Source organism: Lontra canadensis, unplaced genomic scaffold, assembly GCF_010015895.1.
Source record: "Lontra canadensis isolate GAN:19392208 unplaced genomic scaffold, GSC_riverotter_1.0 scaffold38, whole genome shotgun sequence".
Taxonomy (NCBI): Eukaryota; Metazoa; Chordata; class Mammalia; order Carnivora; family Mustelidae; genus Lontra; species Lontra canadensis.
The window spans coordinates 16204054-16229445 of NW_022631032.1; the positions used below are offsets into that span (position 1 = coordinate 16204054).

The following is a 25392-nucleotide window of genomic DNA, read 5'->3' on the forward strand; positions in this document are numbered from 1 at the left end:
GGATCCCAAGTCTCAGCATTCTTTCTGCTACTCAGAGTTTGTCCGCTCACCAGCAGCTATGTGACCTTGAGCTTCTTAGAAATGCAGACTCTCAGGTCCCATCTCAAACCCATGAAATCAGTGTCTGCATTTTATCAAGATCCCCAGGTAAATTTTAAGTACCTTTAAGTTTGAAAGGCACTGATCTAGAACATCACAGAGCCTCCTGTTTCTTTCCTGACAAGAAAGTTGTACACAATCAGTGGGTCAGTTCCTCAAGCAGTGGGGCCTCAGCGCTTCCTCCTGAGCACCAACTGATTTCACTCCAGGCTGATCAAATCTCTAAACATGCAGACTGAACATGAGCATCCCCAGTCCTTGTCTGTCTGGGGCAACCTCTGAATTCCAAGTTCAGTATTCCAATACCATGCTGTACAGCCTTCTTTTCTTGGGAAACAGGCAGTACAACAGAGCAGTTAGACCCTGGGATTCTGGGGTCATGTTGCCTGGACTCAAGTCCTAAAACTCATACTTATTTAACAAAGTTAAGGTCTGTGATCTTGGGTGAGCTGCTGGTTTTCTCTCTGCCTCAATTTCCACATCTGCAAATGAGGGTGAGAATATAGTAACTACATGATAGGTGAGTAGGGACTTAACATATGTAAACCACTTAGAACAGTGCTTGCCACTTGGCAAGAGTGATGTGCTAGCGCTTTCTCATTCTTCTGGGACCCCTTCCAAGAATAATCAAAATCCCAGATGAACTCAGTCTCTAGGAATTTCTCAAGACTCTGTATCTTCTGGGCTCAAAGGAGACACCCTGGCCATGGTTCCAGGTGACAAGAACACTCACTGGTCTAGAACCATACTCCAGCCATCAGAACTACACTGGCATCAGGAGAAAGACCAGGAAAAAGGACCTTCCTTTGGATTAAAGCATTTGGTCCCCTGGCATGTGACGCTGCACTGTCTATAGCTAACACTTCTGTTCGGTCACCAAAGAATTTTAAAGCAACATAGATGGGTTTAATTACATTAAGTTTCAGAACCATTCTGAATACAACAGAGGCAGGAAGGATGCTGAGAAACTTCAAATCCGCATCACTACAGAGCCACACTACTCCTCTTTTTCCTCCTTCTCCTCCTCTTCCCTTCTCGTACTCCTCCTCTTACTCCTCCTCTGGCTTCTTCTTCTTTTTTCTTTTCAGACTTTCCAGTATGGTCATCTCTTGGATCCCTAAAATCTCTGGGCTGACTTAAGAATTTATAAATAAAAATTATGTTTTTAAAAGCATTATATCAAAGTTGAAAATTGTAGCTTGGCATTACTGAAGGACACTGAAACAGAATTCGTCATCATCTTACTGAATGAGTATCTGTGGGTTTTGCAATATGGCCTTTTAAGTTTTCTGTTCAGCTAGCAATGGAATCTCAAAGTTCAAAGCTTCATTTTACCTATTCCTCCATACAATGCTCAGATTACCTTCGTGACATCTCTCTTGATTTTAGAACATGCTAAATTCTCACAACTTATAGAAAAAGGGAAGAAAACTAAGGGTAATTTAATGGAAAGTCTAAACTCACCTCAAAAAGATTTTTAATTTCAAATACAAAGCATGTTTGTGGACTAAGAGACAGCATAAATGAATATAAAATGTAAATTAACCAACAATGAATAATTAATTAGTCTGCAATAAGCCAACCATACAGGACATATCACTAACATTATAAGAACTAACTAAAGAGCCTAAAGGCAGAAACGATCGAAAAGATATCTTTTTCTAAGATATTATCTTAGAAAAGATAATCTGTGATGATTCTCTTTTGTTAGATGTGGTTTTAGAAATTCAGAAGTGAATCTACTCTTAATGTTTTACTTAAAAAGGGGAACATTTGTCAAATCAGCTTTTTGAATTTTAATTGTAGTACTAAAAAGAGATTGTGAAGGTTATCTTTGCTCCAACGAGGAACTGAACTCCCAGAGAGGCAAAGTGAAGTCCGAGAGGGGGCAGTATCTGAAGGACTGCATCAGAAAGTGTAAGACTCTTGAGCATAGTGCTTGAGTCCGGGCTGATTTCTTTGAGAACTGGGCCTGGTCATTGTCGATTAGCAGCATACTGCTGTGACAGCATCAAACATGATGCCATCTCCAGGCCCAGCCAGCAATCAGGCCATGAGTGCTACGTAACAGGGGACAAAGCACGCTTTCCCTAGATTCAGTTAAGCAGTGGTGCCTGCTAAGGGTTTCATTGACTCAAGGTCTCTACTATGGACCTGGGGAGACTTGGCACCAGGGGCAAAGGCTAGACTGAATGGCTGACTCCTCAATCCTCAGACCATGTGTACGCTATGTTTACTCACTAACTTTCCCTTTTAGCCCTAGAGAGTTTCTAATGCAATATTTGCCACAGAGAGCCAAATAAAATTGTTCAGAGCACAAGCATTGTGCTCATACTCCTGAGATTTAAATCTTGGCTCTACCACTTACTGAGTGACCTTATTTAAGTTATGTAATCTCTCTGAGTTTTTTTTTTTCTTGACTGTAAAATGGAGATAATTATAGTATTAGCATATAGGGCTGTTAGAAAGATTAAGTGGGAAAATAAACTGAAAGAGTGAAAATGAATTCTGTTAGTAATCAAACTACAGTGTTTATAATGGAACATCAACACGAGATTTCTAACAGACCATACCCGAGGCCACAGTTACAAACTGACTAACAGTTCCATCTTCTGAATTCTGCCTTCATACCAACATCATCCCGGGTCTCACTTTGTTTTTCTTGCCTCCAGGACAAAATTTTCAAGATGCACAATTGCTGAACTGTCCTTGCTTCTTGATAACATTCCAAAATAAGTCCCAGCTTCCCTGGTGCCAACTTAAACTCACCTGGCTTAAGTCCCTCCCAACTCATCAAGACAGCGTCTTGTGTATGCTTTCTCTTGTTGTCACAAGCTAATTAAACTTAAACTTGTATGAGATTGGGTGTGCTCCCAGTGGTCTTTGATGGATTTCCACAACACTGAGCATGTATTATGTACACAAGAAATGCTAGCTATTGGCAGTGATAGGAAAGTTGTTTTTCTTCCGTACACCTCAGGGTATGCTTGTTCAATGAAGAGCCTTTCTTTTTTTTAATTAACACATAATGTATTATCTGTTTCAGGGGTACAGGTCTCTGAATCATCAGTCTTAGACAATTCACAGCATTCACCATAGCACATACCCTCCCCAGTGTCCATCACCCCATCCCTCCCACGCCCCTCCCCTGCAGCAACCCTCAGTTTGTTTCCTGAGATTAAGAGTCTCTTATGGTTTGTCTCCCTCCCTGGTCCCACCTTGTTTCATTTTTCCCTCCCTTCACCCCATGACCCTCTGCTCTGCCTCTCAGATTCCTCATATCAGAGAGATCATATGATAATTGTTTATGTAACTGGGATGCCAGGTAGCCTGTCTAGAATTAAAAGATGTAATTTTTCCTCCAATGCCCAAAATATTATTTGGAAGTGTCTGAGGTAACCACAATAGCAACAGGTTGAATGGAAGAGCAAACAAAGCAAAGATTTCCAGCCTACCGAATTCCAAGTAGTAACCAAGAATTTACTATTGTCTGGAGATTTTAAGTCAGGCTAGCCAGATCACTAATAAAAAAAGACTGTTGAAATAGCTAAATTCTTAAATTCTTATTTCCAAATTTCTGTAAACACCCATTTAACAAATAAGGAAATGGATCTTGGAGAAGTAGAATGATGGCCCAAGGCCCACACATGCTGATTAGTCTGGGTCTGGAACACAGGAAAAGGGTTTACTTGTAAAGAATGTATATTAGCTCCTTACTGCTGCATTGCAACTCACTCTAAAACTTAGTCAAGGGGCGCCTGGGTGGCTCAGTGGGTTAAAGCCTCTGCCTTCGGCTCAGGTCATGATCCCAGGATCCTGGGATCGAGCCCCGCATCAGGCTCTCTGCTCCGCGGAGGGCCTGCTTCCTCCCCTCTCTCTGCCTGCCTCCCTGCCTGTTTGTGATCTCTCTCTCTCTGTCAAATGAATAAATAAAATCTTAAAAAAAAAAAAAAAAAACTTAGTCAAAATAAGAGTCATCATTTGGTCTCTCTGGCAATTTCTTCTGGTCAGGAACCTGTGAACTCCTTGGCTGGGCAGTTCTGGATCAAGGTCGTTCATGAGATGTTGTCATCTAAACGGTTGCCTGGGACCGGAGAATCCACTTCTAGGTGGCTCACTTCTGGCTGGTAAGGGGCCTCTCGACAGGGCTGTTCAAATGCCTGCAGGACATGACCATTGTCTTTCCTCATAAGGAGCAATGCAAGAGACCAAGACGTAGCAATGCTCTGTATGATTCAGCCCTGTAAGCCACACATCATCACCTTGGCCATATTCTATAGTTAATAGATGCCGGTCCGGTTTCAGTGCCAGCTCTGACCACCTGCCAGATGTACTACTTTGGGCCAGCACCAAAATTCCGAGTCTCTGTTCCCTCGTTTATAATATAAAAATAACAATTTCCTTTTGGGGTTGTTTTCAACATAAACCAGTGTAACAATATCAAAGTTTGCTTAGTACAATGAGCTGCCCCACAATGCACATTACTTAGAAGTGATTTCGCTTTCTTAAGGAGCCTGTCTCCAGTTCGCCTCATTCTTGCAAAGTTTTAACTCCAAACATCCCTTTTTTCCAACCTCTGGAGAGTCAGTCCCTGCCCGTCCTACCCTAACCGGGATCCCAGGTAGGACTATCCGAAGGCGGAACTCTAGTTCCAGGGACCGCTCTGGTGCCCGGAATGCATTGGGAAACGGACCGGAAGTGGGTCAGCAAGTTTTTTCCGATCACGGAGGGAAGCGGCAGGCACCCGCCGGGACGTTCCTCGTGGCGGGTTCGCTGCTGCAGCGTGAGACGCCTTGAAAGCAGAGCCGCCCCGAGCCGCGAAGAGGAACGGGGCAAGCCCTCCCCGGCCACTCCATGCCTGGTTGGAGGCTGCTGGCTCAGGCCAGCGGCCAGGTGCTGGGCTGCAGCGCGGGCGGCCTGGGTGCTGCCCGGGCCTCGGCAAACAGGTGGGTGGGCTAGAGACAGGGTGTGGAGTTTATTCCCTGCGAAGTACAGACCTGGAGCAGTGCCCTGGCCCGGTGCGGAGGGGTCTGCCGTGGGTGGGGGAGGGAGGGGCTCTGTACCAGACCGCAGGCACAGAGGAGTAAGGAGCATTACTCCAAGGAAATGTGCATTAAAGGAGTGAAGGGGTGATTTTTTTGTTTTTTAATGTTTATGAGCCAGCGACTGGTGGAGACTATTACCAACAGCAATAATATTATCTACCAATTACTGGGCGTTTTCTGTGTACTGAATGCTTTGTTTGGTATATTAGGCGCCTTAGCTTGTGTAGCCTCAGGAGATAGAATTGCTATTGTTACTCGTTTCACAGACACTGTCATTATTCCGTACTCTCATGATTGCAGTTTGCAGATAAAACGGAAGCTTGGGGAAATAACTTACCCAAGGTCACTCAACTAATTAGTGTAAAACTGGGACTCTAACCTGGAGTTAGAGTCTAGCACCTGACTAGGAAAGGTGGATAGGTGACAGAAAGCCTTACTTCTTTTCTGAGCCTCCGTGCAAGAATTACACACCTCCTTCCCGGTACAAGGTCTTCCTTGTTGTGTTCACGTGCTCAGAGATCACGTCTTTTATGGATCTTCTGAGCCTAGGCCTGCCCTTGCTGGAAAGAGGTGAGCTTATCAGAGATCAGCGTCCCATAGTCTGCCACCTCCATTGGATGTAAACTATTACAGTACACATACAGAAGGATCAGTAGCTTCTCCAGTGTCTAGGTAGGACAGCTCTGTTAGAAATTGGTTTATACCAGAGGAGATGAAGACCTTTTACACTAGGGTAATCATTAATAGTTAAAGTGTAAGCCCCATTATTATCATAAGGAATGTCGGGGGGAAAAAAAAAAAACTTGCACAGATTCCAAATCCTTTCCTAAGGCCTAGACTACACTTTACAACTCATATGGCTTCCTTTCCCCACATTAATTTGGGGGAACTTTTTATATTTTGATTTCTTTTCTAATTGTTATTTTTACAGAACAGACATCTGGCTTTTGGCTAGAAGTCTCCATGGCAAGAGTTGTACTTGGTGGGATGAGCATCTCTCTGAAGAAAATGTCCCATTTGTTAAGCAGTTGGTCTCTGATGAAAATAAAACCCAGTTAGCAAGTAAACTGTGCCCTTTGAAAGATGAACCGTGGCCTCTACATCCCTGGGAACCAGGTAGTTATTTTATTTTTGATGGTTTCTCATTTCCTAGTTACTGTGTGGCTGGAGCATTCAAAATCATGGTGACTGCTTGATGAAGTTATCATCTCTTGAATTTACTTTTCGTGTTTTAAGTGTCTCTGTTTCATTGTGGTTTGGTTTGCAAGGTTATTTCTAGCATGCTGGTCTACTATTAGTAAAATGTCTGATGGTAATCAAGACTTCCTGAAGAAGCTGTTTTGTAGGTGAAAGGAAAATTGTTCTGCACACGTTTTCTTATTTCCTTCAGATTAAATATATATATATGTTTGTGTGTGTGTGTGTATATATATATATAAAATAAATAGGGAAGAAAATCTTGAGGAGTAGGATCTAAACTACGCTGGGTCACGCAGATGTTTTCAGTTGGAGTGTTCTAGCACTCTAGGTTTGCCAAGCATAACCCTAGAATCAGCTCCTTTTGCATAGTAGAGTCCCAACCCCATCTGTAGCCATACTAAGAATAAGACCTGTCCTGTTGAGAGTGTGGTCTTTGGTTGGGGTTTATTGTGACAGTTGGATTATATAGTGATCAGAAGTTCTGGGTGGCTCAGTTGGTTGAGCATCTGCCTTCAGCTCAGGTCATGATCCCTGGGTCCTGGAAACTAGTGCTGTATCAGGCTCCTTGCTCGCAGGGAGCCTGCTTCTCCCCCTGCCTGCCATCCCCCTGCTTGTGCATGCGTGCTCTCTCTCTCTCACACACACACAAATAAATAAAATCTTTAAAAAATTCTTAGTGGAGCAACTTTACTAACTTAGGCAAGAAACCTAAGTGGCATGGTGGAGGCTGACATATTTTAACAACTTGACCACTTGTGTCATCCTTTAACACCAGCTAAGTTCTTAGAATTTGAATAGATGTTTTCTAGTTAATGGGGTTAGATATGAATTGATACTAGAAAAGCAAAGCGTAATGATGGATTTATCATGTCCTCTATGAATACCCTTGTTTTAAAATCAGACCCTCAGTTTACCTATTTTCCTTATTTAGCACAGTTCTCATATATTTATTCATTATGCAGAGATTTATTAAGTAACAGTTTGTTACCCAGCCATGGTTGAAATCTCTTACATTTCTAAGAACAGTAGTGTTTTACTCTTTGAATATGTTAGCATGTTTCTTAACTGTTGCTCATATTGACATCACAGTGTAGGAAATACTATTTACTTCATGTTAGTGAATGTTGAAAAAGTTTGTAATAACACTGATTTGCTTTTAATTACCAGGTTCCTCTAGAGTAGGCCTTATTGCACTGAAGCTGGGTATGATGCCTTTATGGACCAAAGATGGTCAAAAGCATGTGGTTACATTACTTCAGGTGAGAAAGAAAGAGAGGATGTAACAGATCTGTATGTGTGCCAAGATCTATTTGTGCAAACCTGAATGGACAGTATTTGTATCCTGAAACATGTGACTGTGTGATGAAGAATGGGCTAATGCCAGGCATAAATACAATTAAAGAACTTTACTTCTGTTTCAGTGAATGTTTCACTCTTGCCTGAGTGGTGGTTTTCTTGATACTGTCATAAGGTTAACTACGAGCATGAATAAAAAAAAAATGTTTGTAACCTAGCTTCTCACAGGTGTGCCGGTTGAATTCATAATTGGAAAAATGTCTCAGTCCCATCTTATTTTCATTCTTTCAACTGGAAATTAAAATTTTGATCTCTTTGCTAACTTAGAATGTAACATTCTTGTCTGGAGAGGCAGTGTTTTGTTCTCTGAGATAAAACAAACTCTAATCATTAAGAATGTGGTCCCTGAGACCAGAATATCTGACTTTATTTTTTTTATTTTTTTTATTTTTTTAAATTTTATTTATTTATTTGACAGAGAGAGATCACAAGTAGGCAGAGAGGCAGGCTCCCGGCGGAGCAGAGAGCCCGATGTAGGGCTTGATCCCAGGACCCTGAGATCATGACCTGAGCCAAAGGTAGAGGCTTAACCCACTGAGCCACTCAGGTGCCTGAATATCTGACTTTAGATCTTGTTTCTGCCACTTCCTGGCTATGTTCCTTGGAACATTCTGCCTCCTCTGCAAAAGATATAATTGTATTTGGTAAAAGAAATAGTTATTACCTACCTCAAAGGTTTTTGTGAGAGTTGCACAAGGTAATAAATATCAAGCACTTAAAACAGTGTTAAATGTCCAATATACATTGGCTGCTGTTGTCTTTATGATTATTATTAGAGATATTACTGATAGCATTAGGAAGCCATCATTCCCCAAATCAGTTTGGATACCTGAGTTCATCTTTGGGGTCTCGTCTTAGACAAGTGATTAGACAGATGTTGGTGATTAAAATGAGAGCTCATGCACATAGGCCCAGAGGGCCTACAAGTCTTAGGATGGTTTTATTGACTCTGACTGATCAAAGAGAAGATTATAGTTCCTAAAACTCTAGGGAACTTAGGGAGCTTTCGGGAAAGACTGGTGGAATTGTACATTGGTACAACCACTTCAGAAAACAGCATAATTATGTGGTTAAAGTTGAGATAGGCGAATCTTGTGGTATAGCAATTCCAATCCCTAGTGTTAATAGAAAACTTGAACTTTATTACTTTACAACAGTGTTCACAGCAGTATTGTTCTTAGTACTCCAAAACTGGAAATAACCCAAATGTCCAGTAGCAGAATGGAAAAAGAAGTCGTGGTATTCATGTAACAGAATGCAGGATAGCAATGAAAATGAACAGAAGAGAGTTACACACAGCATTGTGGGTGAAACTTAGTAATATAAACAAGTGAAAGAAGCAAGACATGGAAAAGTACAACCTGATTCTGCTTTTACAAAGTGTGAGGCAGGCAGCAATAAACTACATGCTTTCAAAGGTAGCAACTGTAAGGAAAAGGAAGTAAATGATTACCATGTATCAAGAATAGTATTTATTTCCAGGGCGGCACTTCTCAAACTTTAGTGAGCCTTAATCACCTGGAAGGGTTATAAAAGAAGGAGATTCGATTCGGTTGGTCTGTGCTGGGGCATGAGGACCAGCGTTTTCACCAGATTCCTAGGTGATGTTGTGATGCTTGTTTGAGGACCACACTTTGAGAACCACTGCTCTAGGGGTCTTAAAAAAAAAAAAAAAAAAGGTGGGGTGGGAGATTACTAGGAAGAGACACACACAGGCTTTGTAGCTTCTACTTCTCGACATGGGTGGCGGTAAATCGTACTTTCTTCATAAATATTCTGTTGTGTATTTCTGTTTTAGGCACGCTTCTGTATGTGTTGTCTGTGTGCTCTGTACCTGATTTTTTTTTTTTTTGTCTAAAGTTATTTCTGTATTTTAAGATTGTGGTTGGTGTTAGAGGAATGATGGATAAGTTAACGTTAGGGAATCCCTAATTGTTCTATGGCTTTTAGTGTGGCTGGTATGATGCTAAAACGTAGCTTAGCACATACTTAGTTTTGTTTTGTTTTTTATATTTGTTTCCTTAGGTACAAGACTGTCACGTTCTAAAATACACACCAAAGGAAAACCATAATGGAAAACGGGCGGCCCTAACTGTAGGAGGAAAAACCGTATCACGTTTCCATGTAAGGATATGTTTTCATTCTTTAGAAGAGTACATTTCATTAGTTTCAGATCTGAATTCTTTGAGTTTTGAGGCGATTCCATAGTCAAATTTGTGTTTATCCATGAAGTAAATTGTGGGTTTGAGGGAAGGCAGGCTAGTGAAGCCATTGAGCCCAGGATTCTGAGAGAATTTGAGTTTGTTCCAGTACCTCTCCTCAGTATTTGAAACAAGTAACTTTACCCTCTGAGCTGATGTATATGCCCATCTGTTCAATGGAGATAAAAATATTACTTACTTAAGAGGTTTGCTAACAGGATTAATGAGATTTCTCATATGTTCTTAGCATGTCTCAGATACTCAATAGATAGTAGCTATTTTGTCATTTATGTTTAATTTCTCATTTTTTTCTAAGTTGTCTGAATACCTGACACCAGCAGCATGCGGGGACTAATTTGTCTATACTAGAAGGAACATTTTTTTGTGCATTTTTTAATCTGAAATTGTCACCATCAATATGAGAATACAGTACAATATATCATATAATCAAGAAGTTGTTTTTATTTTCACTGTTGTGTATATTTCTGTAAGTATCTTTCATCATCAAAATTTGTAATTATCATAAAACACACATGGAAAACTAAAAGGTAGAGTCTATTCAGATTTCACATAAACTAAAAACCCCACAACTTTATACCAATTCAAATACTTTCGCAAACACTATATTTCCTAAGAAGATGCAAAACATAGTCCTTTCTGTCACATCCATGAGAACGAATAAACTATATTCATCATCTTAACAAGAACTTTAACAGCACTGGCATCACATACAAACAGCATTGTTTTGAGTCTATAAGCCTCCAGAACCATCCCATGATGTTTACTCCCCAAGGATGATTCTCTGCAGTGTGGAGAGAACCGATAACATTTCCGATGTGGGTAGAAATGGTGACGTGACAATCCTAAGATCTGAAAAAATTTTTAAGTCCCTAGAGCACACAGGAAGCACCCAGTTTAGACCCTCCCTAGAAGGAACTTTCAGTACTTGGGATAGAGCTATATTAAAACCTACATTAGGTTTTTAGAAATAAAGCATTTTTCCCCCAAGTAGAATACTATTAGAATGCTAAATATATAACTTATATTTGAGAAATCTGTGCAGTTAGTATCCTCTGTTGAAGGACTAAAAGCAGAGAATTTCTAGAAATGGTGATGGTTTTCACTAATAACTAATGAAACATCCTCAAGTTTACTAAAACATTGTGCTTATACCTAAGGTAAACATTTTTTCCACTGTAAATTGTTTATGAAATGAACATGTATGGTAAATAGGATACAACCCATACTATACAACTGTCAAAACTAGCAAGTATTGGACAACCAAACTCCTATTTGGTTGTCATAGTTAACTTTGTTGAGCACTTATTACACATGGATACATAACCATTAAGCCTATTATTTAATTTTCTTAGCATCTGAGGCTAAAGAGGTTAAGGAACTCCTTCAGGGCCACCCACTGGTAAAAGGTAGGGTGACAGTCAGACTTCAGATCTTACTTCCTTAATTGTATCTTAACATTCACCCTCTGGGTGCTCAGAGGCTAATGAGAAAGATGGACAAATAAATCCGCCATCCCTGTATAGGATTACACATGCAGGAAGCATGGAATAGGGGACGGCCAGTTCTGCTTGGGAAAATCCCAGAAGGTTTCACAGAGTGGAGACCAGAAAAGAAAAAGCATGTCAGCAGGAATACCTGTTTTAACATACCAGGCACATTTCAAAAATCTCATTTCATCCTGGCAACAAACCTCTTAGGTAAGTAGTATTTTTATCCCCATTTTGCAGATGGGCAAATACTGCAGCTTGGAGTTACTAGTTTCAGGTAGCTTCTGCAGAGACACATGGAAGAGCGTATGTGTGCTTGGAAAGAGAAGTATGGTATATGAACTCCTAAGTGTGTGAGCGTGCGGGCCAGTGGGGCAAGATGGGAAAAGTGCAAAGATGTACCTGTCAGGGTAGAGTGCTGAAGAGTTTAGACTTCATCGTGTAGACTCCCAGGAGCTTCTGAATTCCTCAACTGGGGCAATGATATTGTCAAATCATAGTCTTACTTAATTAAATTAGAAGAATCTGGATATAGGGAGAACATTTAGGAAGTTGTTTTAAGCACTGGGGGGAGTTGATAAAAGGCTTTTGACCCAAGTTAGTTGAATAGGGCTTGGAGAGGGCAGGGAATTGTACAAGACTGGCTGAGTATGTGCTAAGGGGACACAGGCTTAGAGCAATTTCTGCATGCCTAGTTCAGTGCGGATTCCGTAACCTGGAATAGTGACAGGGAAAGGGAAGTTTTGGAAGAGGAAAGAAGTGTGTGAAGTGTTTATAGAAAATTCAGGAGGAGTTGTCCTATAAATAGTGAGATATACTGATCGGTGAGTTCAAGGTGATTAAAATTGTTGGAGTCCTATAGTTTGATAGGACAAGAGGCCTTTGAGGCCTGTCTCCTAAGTGTTAGAGAAGTTAACTACTTTTGCGTATTATGGTATTGTATAGTTTATATATATTTTAGTCTGCGATTAATTCTTGACAGTTTATTGGCTAATTTGGAATTTAAGTAGTTTCACAGTAATGAAAAGCACAGTGAGGTATTTATGAAAACTTTTAAAAATGTCAGATTTTTTCAGAATTTTGAATTTTTTAAATATGTAAATACATGCTAATCTTCATGTAAATAATTCTTTGCTTTGATAGAAGCCTGTTTTCTCATTAATTGTACTTCTGTGGTTTTGTTAATGTTTTATCACCACCATCTATTTTCATTACCAATTTTGTAAATTCATGACTTTATTGCCTTGTATGTGTGAGTCAAACATGATGTTGGGATAATCCATTCTGCTCCAGCAGATCTGTAATTATTATTTCCAGAACTATGAGATAGTGGAAAAACAAGTGGATGTGGGGTCAGGAGAGCTGAGTTCTAATTCTGACTCCTCCCATTAGCTCCCTTCACTCCGCTTATTTTGAATATCTATTTTCTTACACAAGAAAACAGGAAATTGGCCTTGAAAGTTGCTAAATCCTTTTAGTCCTAAAAGTCTCCATTGGTTCTCTAATGTCTTAGTTCTCAAGAGAAAACAAAAGCCCCCCCACCAAACATATTTGGCAGCTCAATTTATTCTATTTTACTTAGTGAGGAAGATGTCCTACAGATTTTATTAATACTAATAATTAAAAATATTTTAGAAATGGGGAGCCTGGCTGGTTCAGTTGTTTAAGCGTCTGCCTTTGGCTCAGGTCATGATCCCAGGGTTGTTGTTTTGTTTTTTTTTTTTTCTTTTTTTTAAGATTTTATTTATTTGACAGAGAGAGAGACAGTGAGAGAGGGAACACAAGCTTGCAGAGTGGGAGAGGGAGAAGCAGGCTTCCTGCCAAGCAGGGAGCCTGATGCATGGCTCAGTCCCGGGACCCTGGAATCATGACCTGAGCCGAAGGCAGATACTTAATGTCTGAGCCACCCAGGCGCCCCTGATCCCAGAGTTCTGAGATGTAGCCCTGAGTCTGGCTCCTTGCATAGTGGTGAGCCTACTTCTCCCTCTTGTGTGCTCGTCGTTTCTCTCTCTCTGTCTGTCAAATAAATCTTTAAAAAAAAATTGCACAGCTAGGTGATTTGGATGCTTGATTATGTTGTGGTGGATTTCCAGCCACTTACCTTACACAGATTTTTAATTTAGTTCTCTTGTATGGAAAGTGCTACAAGGGTCTTCCTTGTTCTCCAAGGTAAACATTTTCTAGGGGCACCTGGATGGTACAGTTGGTTAAGCAACTGACTCTTGGTTCCAGCTTAGGTCATGATCACAGGGTTGTGGGACCAAGCCCCCCGTCAGGCTCTGCTCTCCATGCGGAGTCTGCTTAAGATTCTCCCTGCCCCTCTCCTCTGTTCAGGTATGCTTTCTTTCTCTTTCTAAAATAAATAAATCTTAAAGAAAAAAAAAGGAAAAAAGAAGATAATAAATTTTCTAGGTCCAGAGGACATGTATTAACAATATTAAGAAAAAGATTGGTCTTTGAATGACCTTTCTTCAAATAAGATGTGAAAATGAAGTTTTAGAATTCTTCATAAGAATTTTGGTTCAGAAAGGAAAAAGATTTTCAAAACTAAAAATATGCAAACTTTCTCTTGTTTAGTGTAACCCTCAGAGAAACTGCAAGTAAATTGGTTATAAAATGTTTTAAAAACATAGACCTATGAATATAAAATATCAAATAGTTAACTATTCTAAAATGAATTGACTGCATCAATTTTATTTATAATAGGGGTAGAACTGTTTTGTTTTGTGTCTTTTACTCTGTAAAGAACTTAGGCCTCCAAGAAATTAGACTGTTTTGCTTTTGCTATTTTTGTAACTTATTATAAATAAAAACATAGGAAGTTAAGCAGCCTTAAAAGTTGATTAAATCAATTCATCTTAGGAGCAGAGAAGCATTTTCATTGTGAGAAGGATAATTGCAGAGAACTCTAAAGAGGCAGAAAAAAATGCAGCCTCGTAGATGGGCTTATCCAAGTGTGACACTGCTGTCAGTCTTTTAAATTGCCTTCTGAAATCATTTATTTGGAAGTTAAAAAAATAGTTCTGTTACACTGCTGCTGCTTTCAACTCAACTTGAGCTTCTGGATTTTCTCAAAACTGATACCTAGTTAGTTTTATGATATTTTGATTTTTAAAAGAAAATATTATTTAATTTTAATGAAATTGGGATATAATCACGAAGTATGTATTACCTTTTATGTCTCAGTCTGTAGTTACTTAGGTCAAGATGTTTATCTTACCTATTTTGTGTTTCTGAAAAAGTAGAAGTTTTTTTTCTTAGAAGCTTCCTCACATACTTAGAAACTGATATTAATAAAAGAATATGTTTTTAAAATCATCAGGTAGAATATGTGAATGTCAAGAATAAATTTAAACTCTGTTCTACAATATAATGAATTTAAATCTGATACATCAGGAAAATAATTGCAATTTGCAGTTGCAAATGTAATCTCATTTTTAAATGAGAATTTATGTGTTTGCTTTGATATGGAGGAAGTGTGCATGATTGGAGTTAAAAAGTAGGGACCTAGAGATGCCTGGATGGCTTAGTCAGTTAAGCATCTGCCTTCACCTCAGGTCGCGATCCCAGGGTCCTGGGATCAAGTCCTGTGTTGGGCTCCTTGCTCAGTGGGGTCTGCTTCTCTCTCTCCCTCTGACCCTCACTCTGCGTGTGCTCTCTCTCTCTCTCCTCTGACAAATAAAATCTTTAAACAAGAAAAGAAAAGTAGCGGCCTTAATAAGGGTGGTTTGAATATCAGTGTTAGATTTCAGCATGTGGGAAGCAAAAGTATAGGGAATGACTGGGATGAACTTAAGTCATCACTCTTGGAGGAAAGGTGGAAAGGATAGCTTCTTGAGGGAACACTGTGAGGTACAAAACAACCTTTCGTGGGCATCCAGAGCAGGGCTTCTCAGGGTCTGTTGTGTGGTTCCACTAGAGGTCCCCAAGGACTTCCCAGAGCTTGTGGGTTGATCCACAAATTAACATTACAGGCCATTGCCACCCAATTTCATGTCTACCAAACACAGCCTTCTCAGTGGGTTACAAAGTGGCACCAACAGCTTACATTTTAAACTGAAATCATCAAGTAACTGAAGATTTCTGCATATTCATATATTCTGTAATTAAGACTGGCTGTGCAGATACTCCATTGGATTAGGATCAGTGATGCTCGGTTTTCAGTACATCATTGGCATCGTCTTGAGTTGTTTCGGGTCTTTTAGTTGCTGCTGTTCTTGCTTTTTGACAACAAATTACTCTTGGTTTGGTTTCATAGTTTAGTTTCTTGAAGATTTGTTCATGTTCAGAATAAGTCATGATCTTTATTTAAGGCCTACAATTTTTAATAACTAGACTTGAAGATAACATTGTAAACACAGTGATGTTGTGTGCCAAGAACTGATGCAGCAGCAAGAGTGGAAAGGTGTGACTTGGTGAGGCAAATCAGAACTTCACACACGGGTGGATGTCTGTCCTCCATCTTTTGTGTCTTCACCATTCATTTAGCTCACTTCTGCAGTATATGACTTGTAACTGTGCTTAGCTCTAAAGTTACAAACATAGGTGAATAAAGCAGCTTGCCATCCAGGTGCTCCAGCAGGCAGGCAGATATTCACGTCAGTTGACAAGTGTAAGGTAATGTGGACAATATTTGAGATATAGGCAAGGTCTAAAGTTCGCATAGACCAAGGAGTAGTCTGCTCTGGCAAGGCTGCCCACGCAGGAATTGGGACAGGAAATATTACTGGAGCTGAGACTAGACATATATTTAACAAATTTTTAATGAGCTTTGGAGGTACAGGGTTGGGGAAGAATTACCTCCAAGAGACTGGCATAGGCAGGCATAGGTAAGCATACATTGTGGTTCCTTGGGGACCTGCAGGTGTTTCTCTTGTGATGAAAGGGGAAGTTGAGGGGGAAAGAGCATCAAGAAGATAGATACATCTGTGTTAGTTATAGTCCCAGGAAAGAGGCACTCTTCACATCAGAAAATAGAAAGTGGTACAAGTTTTTTTTGTCAAGTCTTCTAGCAATCTGTATCAAGAGTCTTAAGAACTAAGAAAAGGAAAAAGCCCCGGGGACATTATTTTAAGGAAATGAGATATTCATAAAGTTTTCTATTCAAAGGTATATTTTATTCAAGGATGCTTACAGTACAGAAAAAAGGGCATGGTGGAGGGAAAAACAGGCAGCAGGACCTACCAGGAGCTGGGGATGTAGCAGCAACTAAAGTTTCTTTTCTCAAGAAGCTTACATTTTGGTGAGATTGTGGACGATAAAGGGAGGCCCTGTCTTAGAAGATACACAATTAAAAATGTGTATCATGACAAATAGAAGTGCTTTGTAGACTAACTGAGGGGTTTGCAAGTGACAAAGTGGTGCTATTTTAGGTAGAATAATCAGGAAAGGTAAGTTAATGTTTAGATAGAGGCCCGAATAAAGCGTAGGAGCAAGTCCCGCAAAAATTTGAAAAGTATTCCAGGCAGGGGGAGTAATATGTGCAGAGGATCCAAGGTTATTGTCTAATGTGTTCTTGGAATGTGAGGAATGCATTGTACCTGAAGCAGGGTGAGCCAGGAGGAGAGTAGTAGATGAGGTCAGATTATATAGAACCTTGTAAACCATGTTAAGGATTTAGGATTGATTCTGCATGAGATGGTCGCCATTGTGGAGACATGATTTAGCTTGAGTTTCAAAAGGATCATGCCAGCCTGTGCCTGGAGAATAGACCATGGTGTCAGCAGTGTGGAAATTTGGGAACCAATTAGGAGGCTATTAATATAATCCAGGCAAAAGACAGTGGTTTGAGGTGCAGGTGAGAAGTAATTGATGTGGGCTTTATTTTTAATAGCATCTGTAGGAACTGCTGGTGTTTGAGACATGGGATATGACAAAGAAAAGATTCAAAGGTATCCACAAGATTTTGGGTCCAAGCAGCTGAGTTATGGAGTTGCTGTTTATTGAAGTTTGGAAAACCAGAGGAAAGCAGGTTTCGGGGGGCAGGAGGGAGTTTAGTTCAATTTCAGACATATCAAACTTGAGTTGCTGTATGATACCAAAGTGAAATACTGAGTTAGCGGTTGTACGAATGAATTTGTAGTTCAGAGTAGAATTTGCGATTGAAGTTAGAAATGTGGTATTATTAGTATATGAAAGAACTGAGCGTGCAAGTCTCCAGGAGCGAGTGGTCATCTGTGCCAAGCTTTGCTGGCAGAGACAGTGAGATAAGTATTGACCAGTGTATTTGACCACATAGAGATGGTTGGTGACCTTGATAAGCACTTTGCATTGAGTATTCAGGGGCTGCAGGCACCTGATTAAAGTGGGTTTGAGAGAATGGGAAGATAGAAAGTAGATTGAGCAGAAGCTTTTCAAAGAGCATTGTCTTAAGGGGGAATGGAAAGGAAACTGTAGTCAAGGATAAGTTTTGTTTTAATGAGAGTTATTGTGACATCTTTGGATAAGATAGTTCCAGTAGAAAGGGGGAAATTGGTGATTCAGAATGCAGTGGGAACAATTTCAAGATAAAGCGGTTGAACAGGTAAGAGAGGGGTCGGATGAGTACACAGTGAGGGGGTCTGACTTCTAATAAGAGCATGGACAGTTCACTTGTGTTAGTGATTTCCAGCCCCAGTTTCACATCAGAATCATAGGGAGTGCTTAAAAAGCACTGCCACCTGGATGACACCTTAGATCAGTGAAACGACAGTCTCCAAACAGAAGGGCCTTGACATTGGCATTTGCTAAAACTGCCCCATGCTCATCTCATGCAATCTAGCATGGGGTGTGGGGATGGGAGGGTAAGTGCTTGTGTGAGCTGTTTGATTGGGTGATAAGACCTTAGGGAAATGCTCCAGTTTTTCTGTTTTTTTAGTGAAATCTCAAAAAACGTGGTTAGCTCAAAGAAGGGAGAAGGAGGGAAACATACTGGGGGTTTTAAAAGGGGTTGTGAAAAGGAAGGGGCTTTGGAGAGTGTGAGAGGGATTTAAGTAGGGAAAGGTAGGTTGGCCAGACCACATTTGGGACTCACTTTGAAGTTTGTGGTCATACATTTGAATGTGACTAGTATATTTTCTTCCAGCTGCTTGGAAGCAGGTGCAGAGTAGACAGAGTGGAATTTCCCCAGATTGGGGTTCTTGATACTTACAGCCTCCAGTCAGAATTCAAATGTGAGCACAATGCTGTTTCTTTTCCTACAGATAAAGGTCTTTCACCATGTAATATATATGAGCTACACCATGCATCTGGTTGAATCCTGGATGTATTGGATTATAGATAAAAATCTCACCTCCCTTAAATAGAATGTGGTGGTTTTTGTTCATCAGGGGAACAGAATGCTCTTAATGATTTGTTCTCTGGGCTGTTAAGGCCTTGGTTTATATCTCTTTGCACAGAACTCCACCTTCAGTATCATGGGTTACTTATGTGTGCTGCTTTTCCTCTAGAAATCTACATCTGTATTGGAATTTTACCAAGAACTTGGATTGCCGCCAAAACAGAAAGTTAAAATCTTTCATGTAACAGATAATGCTGTGATTAAGCCAGGTAATCTGAGGCTGGGGAAGGGAGGGAGGCAAAAATACCCAAGTATGTGATTTGTTTAATGTTAGGCCTTTCAGTAAAGTTGAATCCACAATACAAAGTCCTAAACGTTTATTTTTAAATACAAAGTGGTATCTGATTTAATCACTAGGGACAAACAAGTCTTTTTCCTTTTTTGACTGGAAAGAACTGTAGAGAACTCTGTTTTCATTAAAGAGGGAGGAGCACTTTTGTTTTCAGTGTACAGAGAGTTTCACATTTGGAAAAGCCACTCCAGATAAATACACTAACTTTCATTTTTTTTAACTTTTTTATTTTTCAAAATATACTAGCCTTTAAAATGTGAAGTTCACTCTTTGTAGGCTGTCATTTTAATAGGTGAAGATTAGCTAGATTCTCACTGAGATAGAATTTTCATGGAATAGCGAAGTGACTAACCATAGCACCTTGATGTAAAGATTCTATCTTAAAAATTCTGAAGTATTTTACCTACTCCCTGAAATGTCAAAAAGTATGATTGGCAGCATGGTTTTATCAGTTTATGTAGTTAACAGTATTTTGACATCTTTGAACTTAAGAAAAGCTTCCTGATCTCTTCAGCTTGAGTTCTAACAGATAGTAGAAGGGTTTTATAAGATTCGGTATTTTAATATCTGAACTGAATTTCACAAAGTAAATTATAATTACAATAAGCCTTATTAAGGAGTGACGGAGGATCAGCCTTGATATAAGCTAGAATTAAAAGTATTTTTTGAAGTGCAGGTTTTGTCGTTTGAAGCTAAAGTGAATGGAATTAAGGTAACAAGTGTAAAAATTAAGTCCCTATTAACTTTTGTTGTAGCTCAAACCATGTGGAATTGTTTTTGTGGATGAAAAGTGGTCAGGTATCAGCAGTTAAAAGTCCTTCAGCCTCCTAGAAATTCAGTCAGTTTTAATCTCCCTTATTTTTTCTTAATTCAGGGTTTTTCTTTGCCTGTACAAATCTAGGTTAGGTCCTACATTAAAGGATACTACCTTCTGAAATCCCATAGTACCTTATTCCCTGTTGTAAAACAAGCCATAATTACCATTCAGTTGCATTCTCTACTACATTGACTATGGCTTTTTTTTTTTTTTTTTAAGAAAAAGTCTTACTTGATGATGTTAGTGTTGATTCTTCACCTAGATAATAAATTCTTGAGGTTAGGAGCCATGTCTTACCTTTTATAATTCTAACAGTACATATGGCAAGTGCCCTAGAAATATTTGCAGATTAATTGTCAAATAATTCTCATAGTGTTAATCCAAATTGATACAGTGTTGTGAAGGGCTTTCACTTTAAAAATTCCTCTAAATAACATTTTTTTCTGGTGCATTTTAACTAAAATTCTGTTTACATACAACTAGTTTTAGAAATGTTAGTATATAAAACTTGGGGTATCAATGATGACAATTTTTCAGAATTCGAAATTATCTGGGCATGTGCTGAAATAACTGTATTTTATTGGTACAGTGACCAATCTGCCAAAAATCTGATATATAGGGGCATTATATGGATATCACCCATACAGTAATTATCGCCTAAGGTACGGTGGACCTGGGTTCAAACAGTTCCTATTTTTGGGTAAATTATCTCTAATGGTTAAAAAAGATCTGATCTAGCCACAGCATTTTTTGAGTCACTCTTGTTTTTATTTCATTATACAAAAAAGGAAAGGTATCTTAAATGTCAATATATTATTATTCACCAAAATAACAAAGAATCATCAGACTCATGTATTTACCATAAGAACATTGTGTTTGTCATGTGAATTGCCTATTTCAGCCAGTCTCACGTTGGCCTCTGTGCAGGCACAAACCCGTCAGCCATCTATGGTCTGTTAGCCTGACTCTCACATCATGTGCCTCGTCCGGGGACATATTGTTCTCTACCCCATGTATAGTCAATTAAGGCATGATTGATGAACAGTTTTATTATTTTATTGTTGATGTTTCTAATAATTGTAATTGTGAAGAGAATCTTCTACTTTTTTTGAAATCTTTTAGTCTTCCTAGATGTAGTTTATGTTTAGTGAAGTTGTTCCCAGGCTGACAAATTTCATATTGATTGTTTTCTTTTCATAAAGGCACCCCTCTTTATGCTGCTCATTTTCGTCCAGGACAGTATGTGGATGTCACAGCCAAAACGTAGGTCCACATAACAGGTTCTTTTCCTTTTGTTTTCCATATATATTAAAACATAACAGAGTAAGTGAAAGTATAGCCCTTCAAGTCTGTGACTAAAGATTAAGTAACCATTATTCTCATTTGTAATTCTGCAATGTTACTGACTCTACTAGATTTTAAATTGCACTGAATTAGTTGTATGTGAACATCAAGTTACAGGTTTGAAACTGAGATGCATGCTTCTTGAAATGGGACTATGAGAAAGGTCACATTACTCAGGTTCTTTGTGGGTTGGGCCCACTTCTATTTTTAAGACCAAAGGCTATGTACAGTTTGATGGTGATATAAAAATGAACAGTGCTGTGGGGTTCTTTTGAGATTGTGTGATCTGTAAATGCTGTTCTTTCCAACTCTAGGAAACAGTTAAATTAGAAACATTTTATACTGTTTGTGATGGTTGTTTTTAAGGTCCCCCTAGGGTAACTATAAAAACATTTTGTTAACTGTGTTAAGAGCCTATGAGAAGCAGGAAGAAGTAGTGTTACACCTTAAGCCTCTGGTAGCACGGTGTTATGTCTCAGTACTAGACAAGTGAGACAGTGAGACTTCATAAAAACAAAATATTTTTTCTCCTGAAACAAGGGTTTAATTTGGGAGAAATCAACACAGTTGTCACACAAATAGAAGTGCTGACTTTGAGTCCTATTCAGACCGGGAGAGGAAGCAGTTTTTCAAAATTTGGTTAAGGTTACTTCACTATAGAATGGAGTAAACCGAGCCCTTACATTTGTTTATGTAGCAGTTGCTCAGTATATGTTAGTAGAATCTGCATGACTAGGCTAAACTAAACTCCAAATATCAGCTATCGGCTTTTCCTGTTTCTTGTTCTGTCAACACAGATGATAATTTTACTTCTCTTTCGAAGTAAAATTCGACAGGGTCTGTGGCCTGTGTAATTCTGACAGTGGCCCACATGTGCTCTGGGATAGTCTTACAATCACCGTAACTGAGCCAAAGAGCTTTTATCCAAGAAAACCAGAGCCAGCATTCATTTCCTTAATGGAGTCAGTTAGCTATACTTTATTTCCACACCATTATTGCCTACTTTCCAATATGAGCCATTGCAAACAGCCCTTACCTTTGATTAGCTGTTTAGAAATGGAGTCAGATAGATTGACAGTACAGTGTGTCTTCCTTTGAGAGAGGTTATGGACTTCTCCCCCCTCCCCTTTTTTTTTTCTGCTTCCTGATTGTTGCAGACTCATTCCTACTGACTGGGGCCTCTAAAATCACTTGGTCACTTTCCTTGTTCTGCCTTCCCTTGGCAAGAACACAGAATATTAGAGCTGGAAAGCTTTGGTTTGGTTAGTTGGGGAGATGTGTATGTGTTGTGAATCAGATGATTTTACTTTTTAATTTCTGGATTGATTATTACATATAGTAAAGTACCTCAGTAATTCCATTAATTTACAGTTATTCATGTGTGATTTCCATTATATACTTTACAGATTATATGAGCTATTCCGAGAATTCCTGCAAAGTCAGAGACCTTCATTAGCAGATGCTTTGTGGTGGGATTTGTGACCAGCTTGAATTAGAGCTAAGCTTTTCAGATGCCTGTGTTCAGTAGATGTTTCATTTCAGATACTACTATTGGGTTTCTGGCTTCTTAAAAGTTATTTTTAAAACTTCAGCATTCTTCTTGAGAGTTTAAAGTGAAAAGGAAAGTTTTTTAGTTTTGTTTTAAGATCATGTACCTAGAAACCAAGTCTGTAAAGCCTGGTGCCAGCCTCGGGACTAGGTAGCTGATAAGAGCTGGAAGAATAACTTCTGGAATTTAAAGAAGTTGCCATTTAATTCTGGAGAAGGGAGGACCTTCATTTGAGAAGATCTCACTGTTGTGTGGGCTGTGATACAGTATTCTGTTTGACTTCCACTGTGTGAAGTCAGGGGAGAGAGTTGACCCACACATGGCTGCGCTTTACTCTGGTGGGTGTGCCTTTATGTGTTAGTATCTGAGGTCAGATGACTTTGATTTTTTAAAAGATGAATGTTTCCAGTGACTCTTATAGCTGACATGGTGTTATGGCCTCAAGATGCCCATGTTTGTAAATATGTAGGAGTCTTTGTCCTTCTCATGAGGATCTATTTTGAATTCTTCCCAGGGCAGCATTGGATCTTCAGTTCCATCCAGTCCTAGTTGCTGCTGCCTCTTCTGTTTGCCACTGACAGGTTGTGGGGAGCATACACATGCACCTGCTTGCTTTTCTTTTTTTCTTTTTAAATTGTCTCCTTTTCCTGATGCTTCCCATTTTAGAGAGTTAAACTTCTTCACAGCCAGTGAGAATGTTCTTTTCCTTATTGACTGTAAATGGAACCATCATCTTTTGGGAATAGATTCCAAGTACTCACTCTCCGTCCCTTATTGTGGCTCACTTACAGCCAACGATTTACTACTTTGTCCTCCATTTTCAGCCCTGTTTCAAATGTTTTGAAATGTCTGAGTCCCATCTTCTTGATTATTAGTCCTGCTAGAAAAAGTTGTGCGGTGACATGGATAGGTCAGATGATGAGGGACATGGATTTATAGGCAGGAGCAGTGGTTGTCACACTTGAATAGCTTTCTGAACCACCCTCCCCACACACACACACAGCCACACATGCACACACGTGTGCACACACACAGAGATCTTTTTTTTTTTCCCCCAGTAGATCAGGGGCAATACCTGATAATTTACATTTCTAACAAGTGCCTAGGTGATACAGATGCTGCTAGTCCACGGACCACACTTTGAGAAACACTGGCCTGGTCAAGGGCTCACCAGTGGAACCGCCTTTCCTGCCTACTCCTTTACCCAGTTTAGAATCCTAATCCCTTCCTTTCCCTAAACCTGTACTCAAATTATTACATTGAAACATCTGTTTTAAAGCAAGTAAATTTAATCAGCGCAGTTTCAAATAGCAGTGTCAATAGAAGTAGGCCTGTTTAGTACTCACATTTTAGTTAGCATAAAACTGAAAATTGGTCTCTTTAGTAATCAGTTGGCTTCATCATCATCTTTCCATTAGAAAAGAAAAATGTCAAATCTCTAATTGAAAATCTTCATTTTTCCTCATACTATAATAATTATATTTGTTAAATCTACACTTATATTTTGGGTATTTCAAGTTCGGTTTGTTTTTTTTTTTTTTTTACCTTATACCTTCAATTTTAATTGCTTGACTAAACATATTTTTGAAATAACTAAGAAAATTTAAAACAAAATACTGTATAATTTAAGAAAATAAAATCTTAGTAGAATATCTGCTTTGAGGGTGAAATTATCTGCATTTTTTTAGAGTCACCAGTGACCAACAGTAGCAGCTTCTTGAGGTCTTCCCTAAAATTTTTAAATGTTTCTCTGTTATTAATTGCATTGGGAAATCTGCTTGCATTGAAAGATGCATTATATTTACCTGTTCCACATTGGTTATAATTCATTATACAAATAAGTATTTACCAGTGTTACTTTGAAATGTGAGGTAAATACATATTTACCAGAGTTCATTTTAATTTTTACTTTTATTTTATTTTATTTTATTTTTAAAGAATTTATTTATTTGTTTGTCAGAGAGAGATCACAAGTAGGCAGAGAGGCAGGCAGAGGGCGCGGGGGAAGCAGGCTCCCTGCAGAGCAGAGAGCTCGATGCGGGGCTCGATCCCAGTACCCTGAGATCATGACCTGAGCCGAAGGCAGAGACTTAACCCACTGAGCCACCCAGGAGCCCCTAATTTTTACTCTTATTTTGGAAATAGTTTTTTGTGCAGAGGGTTTGAGAATCTAAACTCAAATTAGATTAATGGGGAAAATGTTTACATCTAATATATAAAACCATTCTAGCAGAATAACTTTTTAGTTGCATTATGCTGTTAACAGCTAATAAAGCCCTATCTTCGAAATATCACAGTTTTGTGTAATTCATTCTAAATATGATTTTAAGACTAGTGTGTATCATGATGTGTCCCTCACACCCTGCCCTAGCACCTTTTTAAAGTTTCTGTTCTTGTTCTGTAGTGGCAGTTACATTCCAGTGTAATTTCTAATAGATGATGGTTCAGGGTCTAACTTGAACCACCTTTCTTTCACTCTTAGTTTTGAGGAAGCAATAGCTATGGATAATATGTAAATAGTGTGTGAGATGGGGTGTGACTGTTGATTCTGTCCTCAACATAGCCCATTGTTTTTTGGTGAATCTTAATGGTGCTTTTTGTAGGTTTTCTTAAAAGAAGTCAGGAAAGAATGAAAGAAAGAATAAACAAAAAACAGTAAAAAT

The 25392-nt window shown here is 39.1% G+C and overlaps 1 protein-coding gene across 1 annotated transcript in view; it reads left to right on the forward strand.

Annotated features, from left to right (window-relative positions):
- Window positions 1–4893: 4893 nt before the first annotated feature.
- The window catches only part of MRPL3 (mitochondrial ribosomal protein L3), a 40597-nt gene continuing 20098 nt past the window's right edge, over window positions 4894–25392 (forward strand). The window contains exons 1-6 of the mRNA XM_032869703.1: window positions 4894–5045; window positions 6076–6260; window positions 7512–7603; window positions 9726–9824; window positions 18837–18936; window positions 21039–21099. Coding sequence (XP_032725594.1) covers window positions 4954–5045; window positions 6076–6260; window positions 7512–7603; window positions 9726–9824; window positions 18837–18936; window positions 21039–21099 — 629 coding nt within the window. The 5' untranslated portion in view covers window positions 4894–4953. The remainder of the gene's footprint in view (window positions 5046–6075; window positions 6261–7511; window positions 7604–9725; window positions 9825–18836; window positions 18937–21038; window positions 21100–25392) is intronic.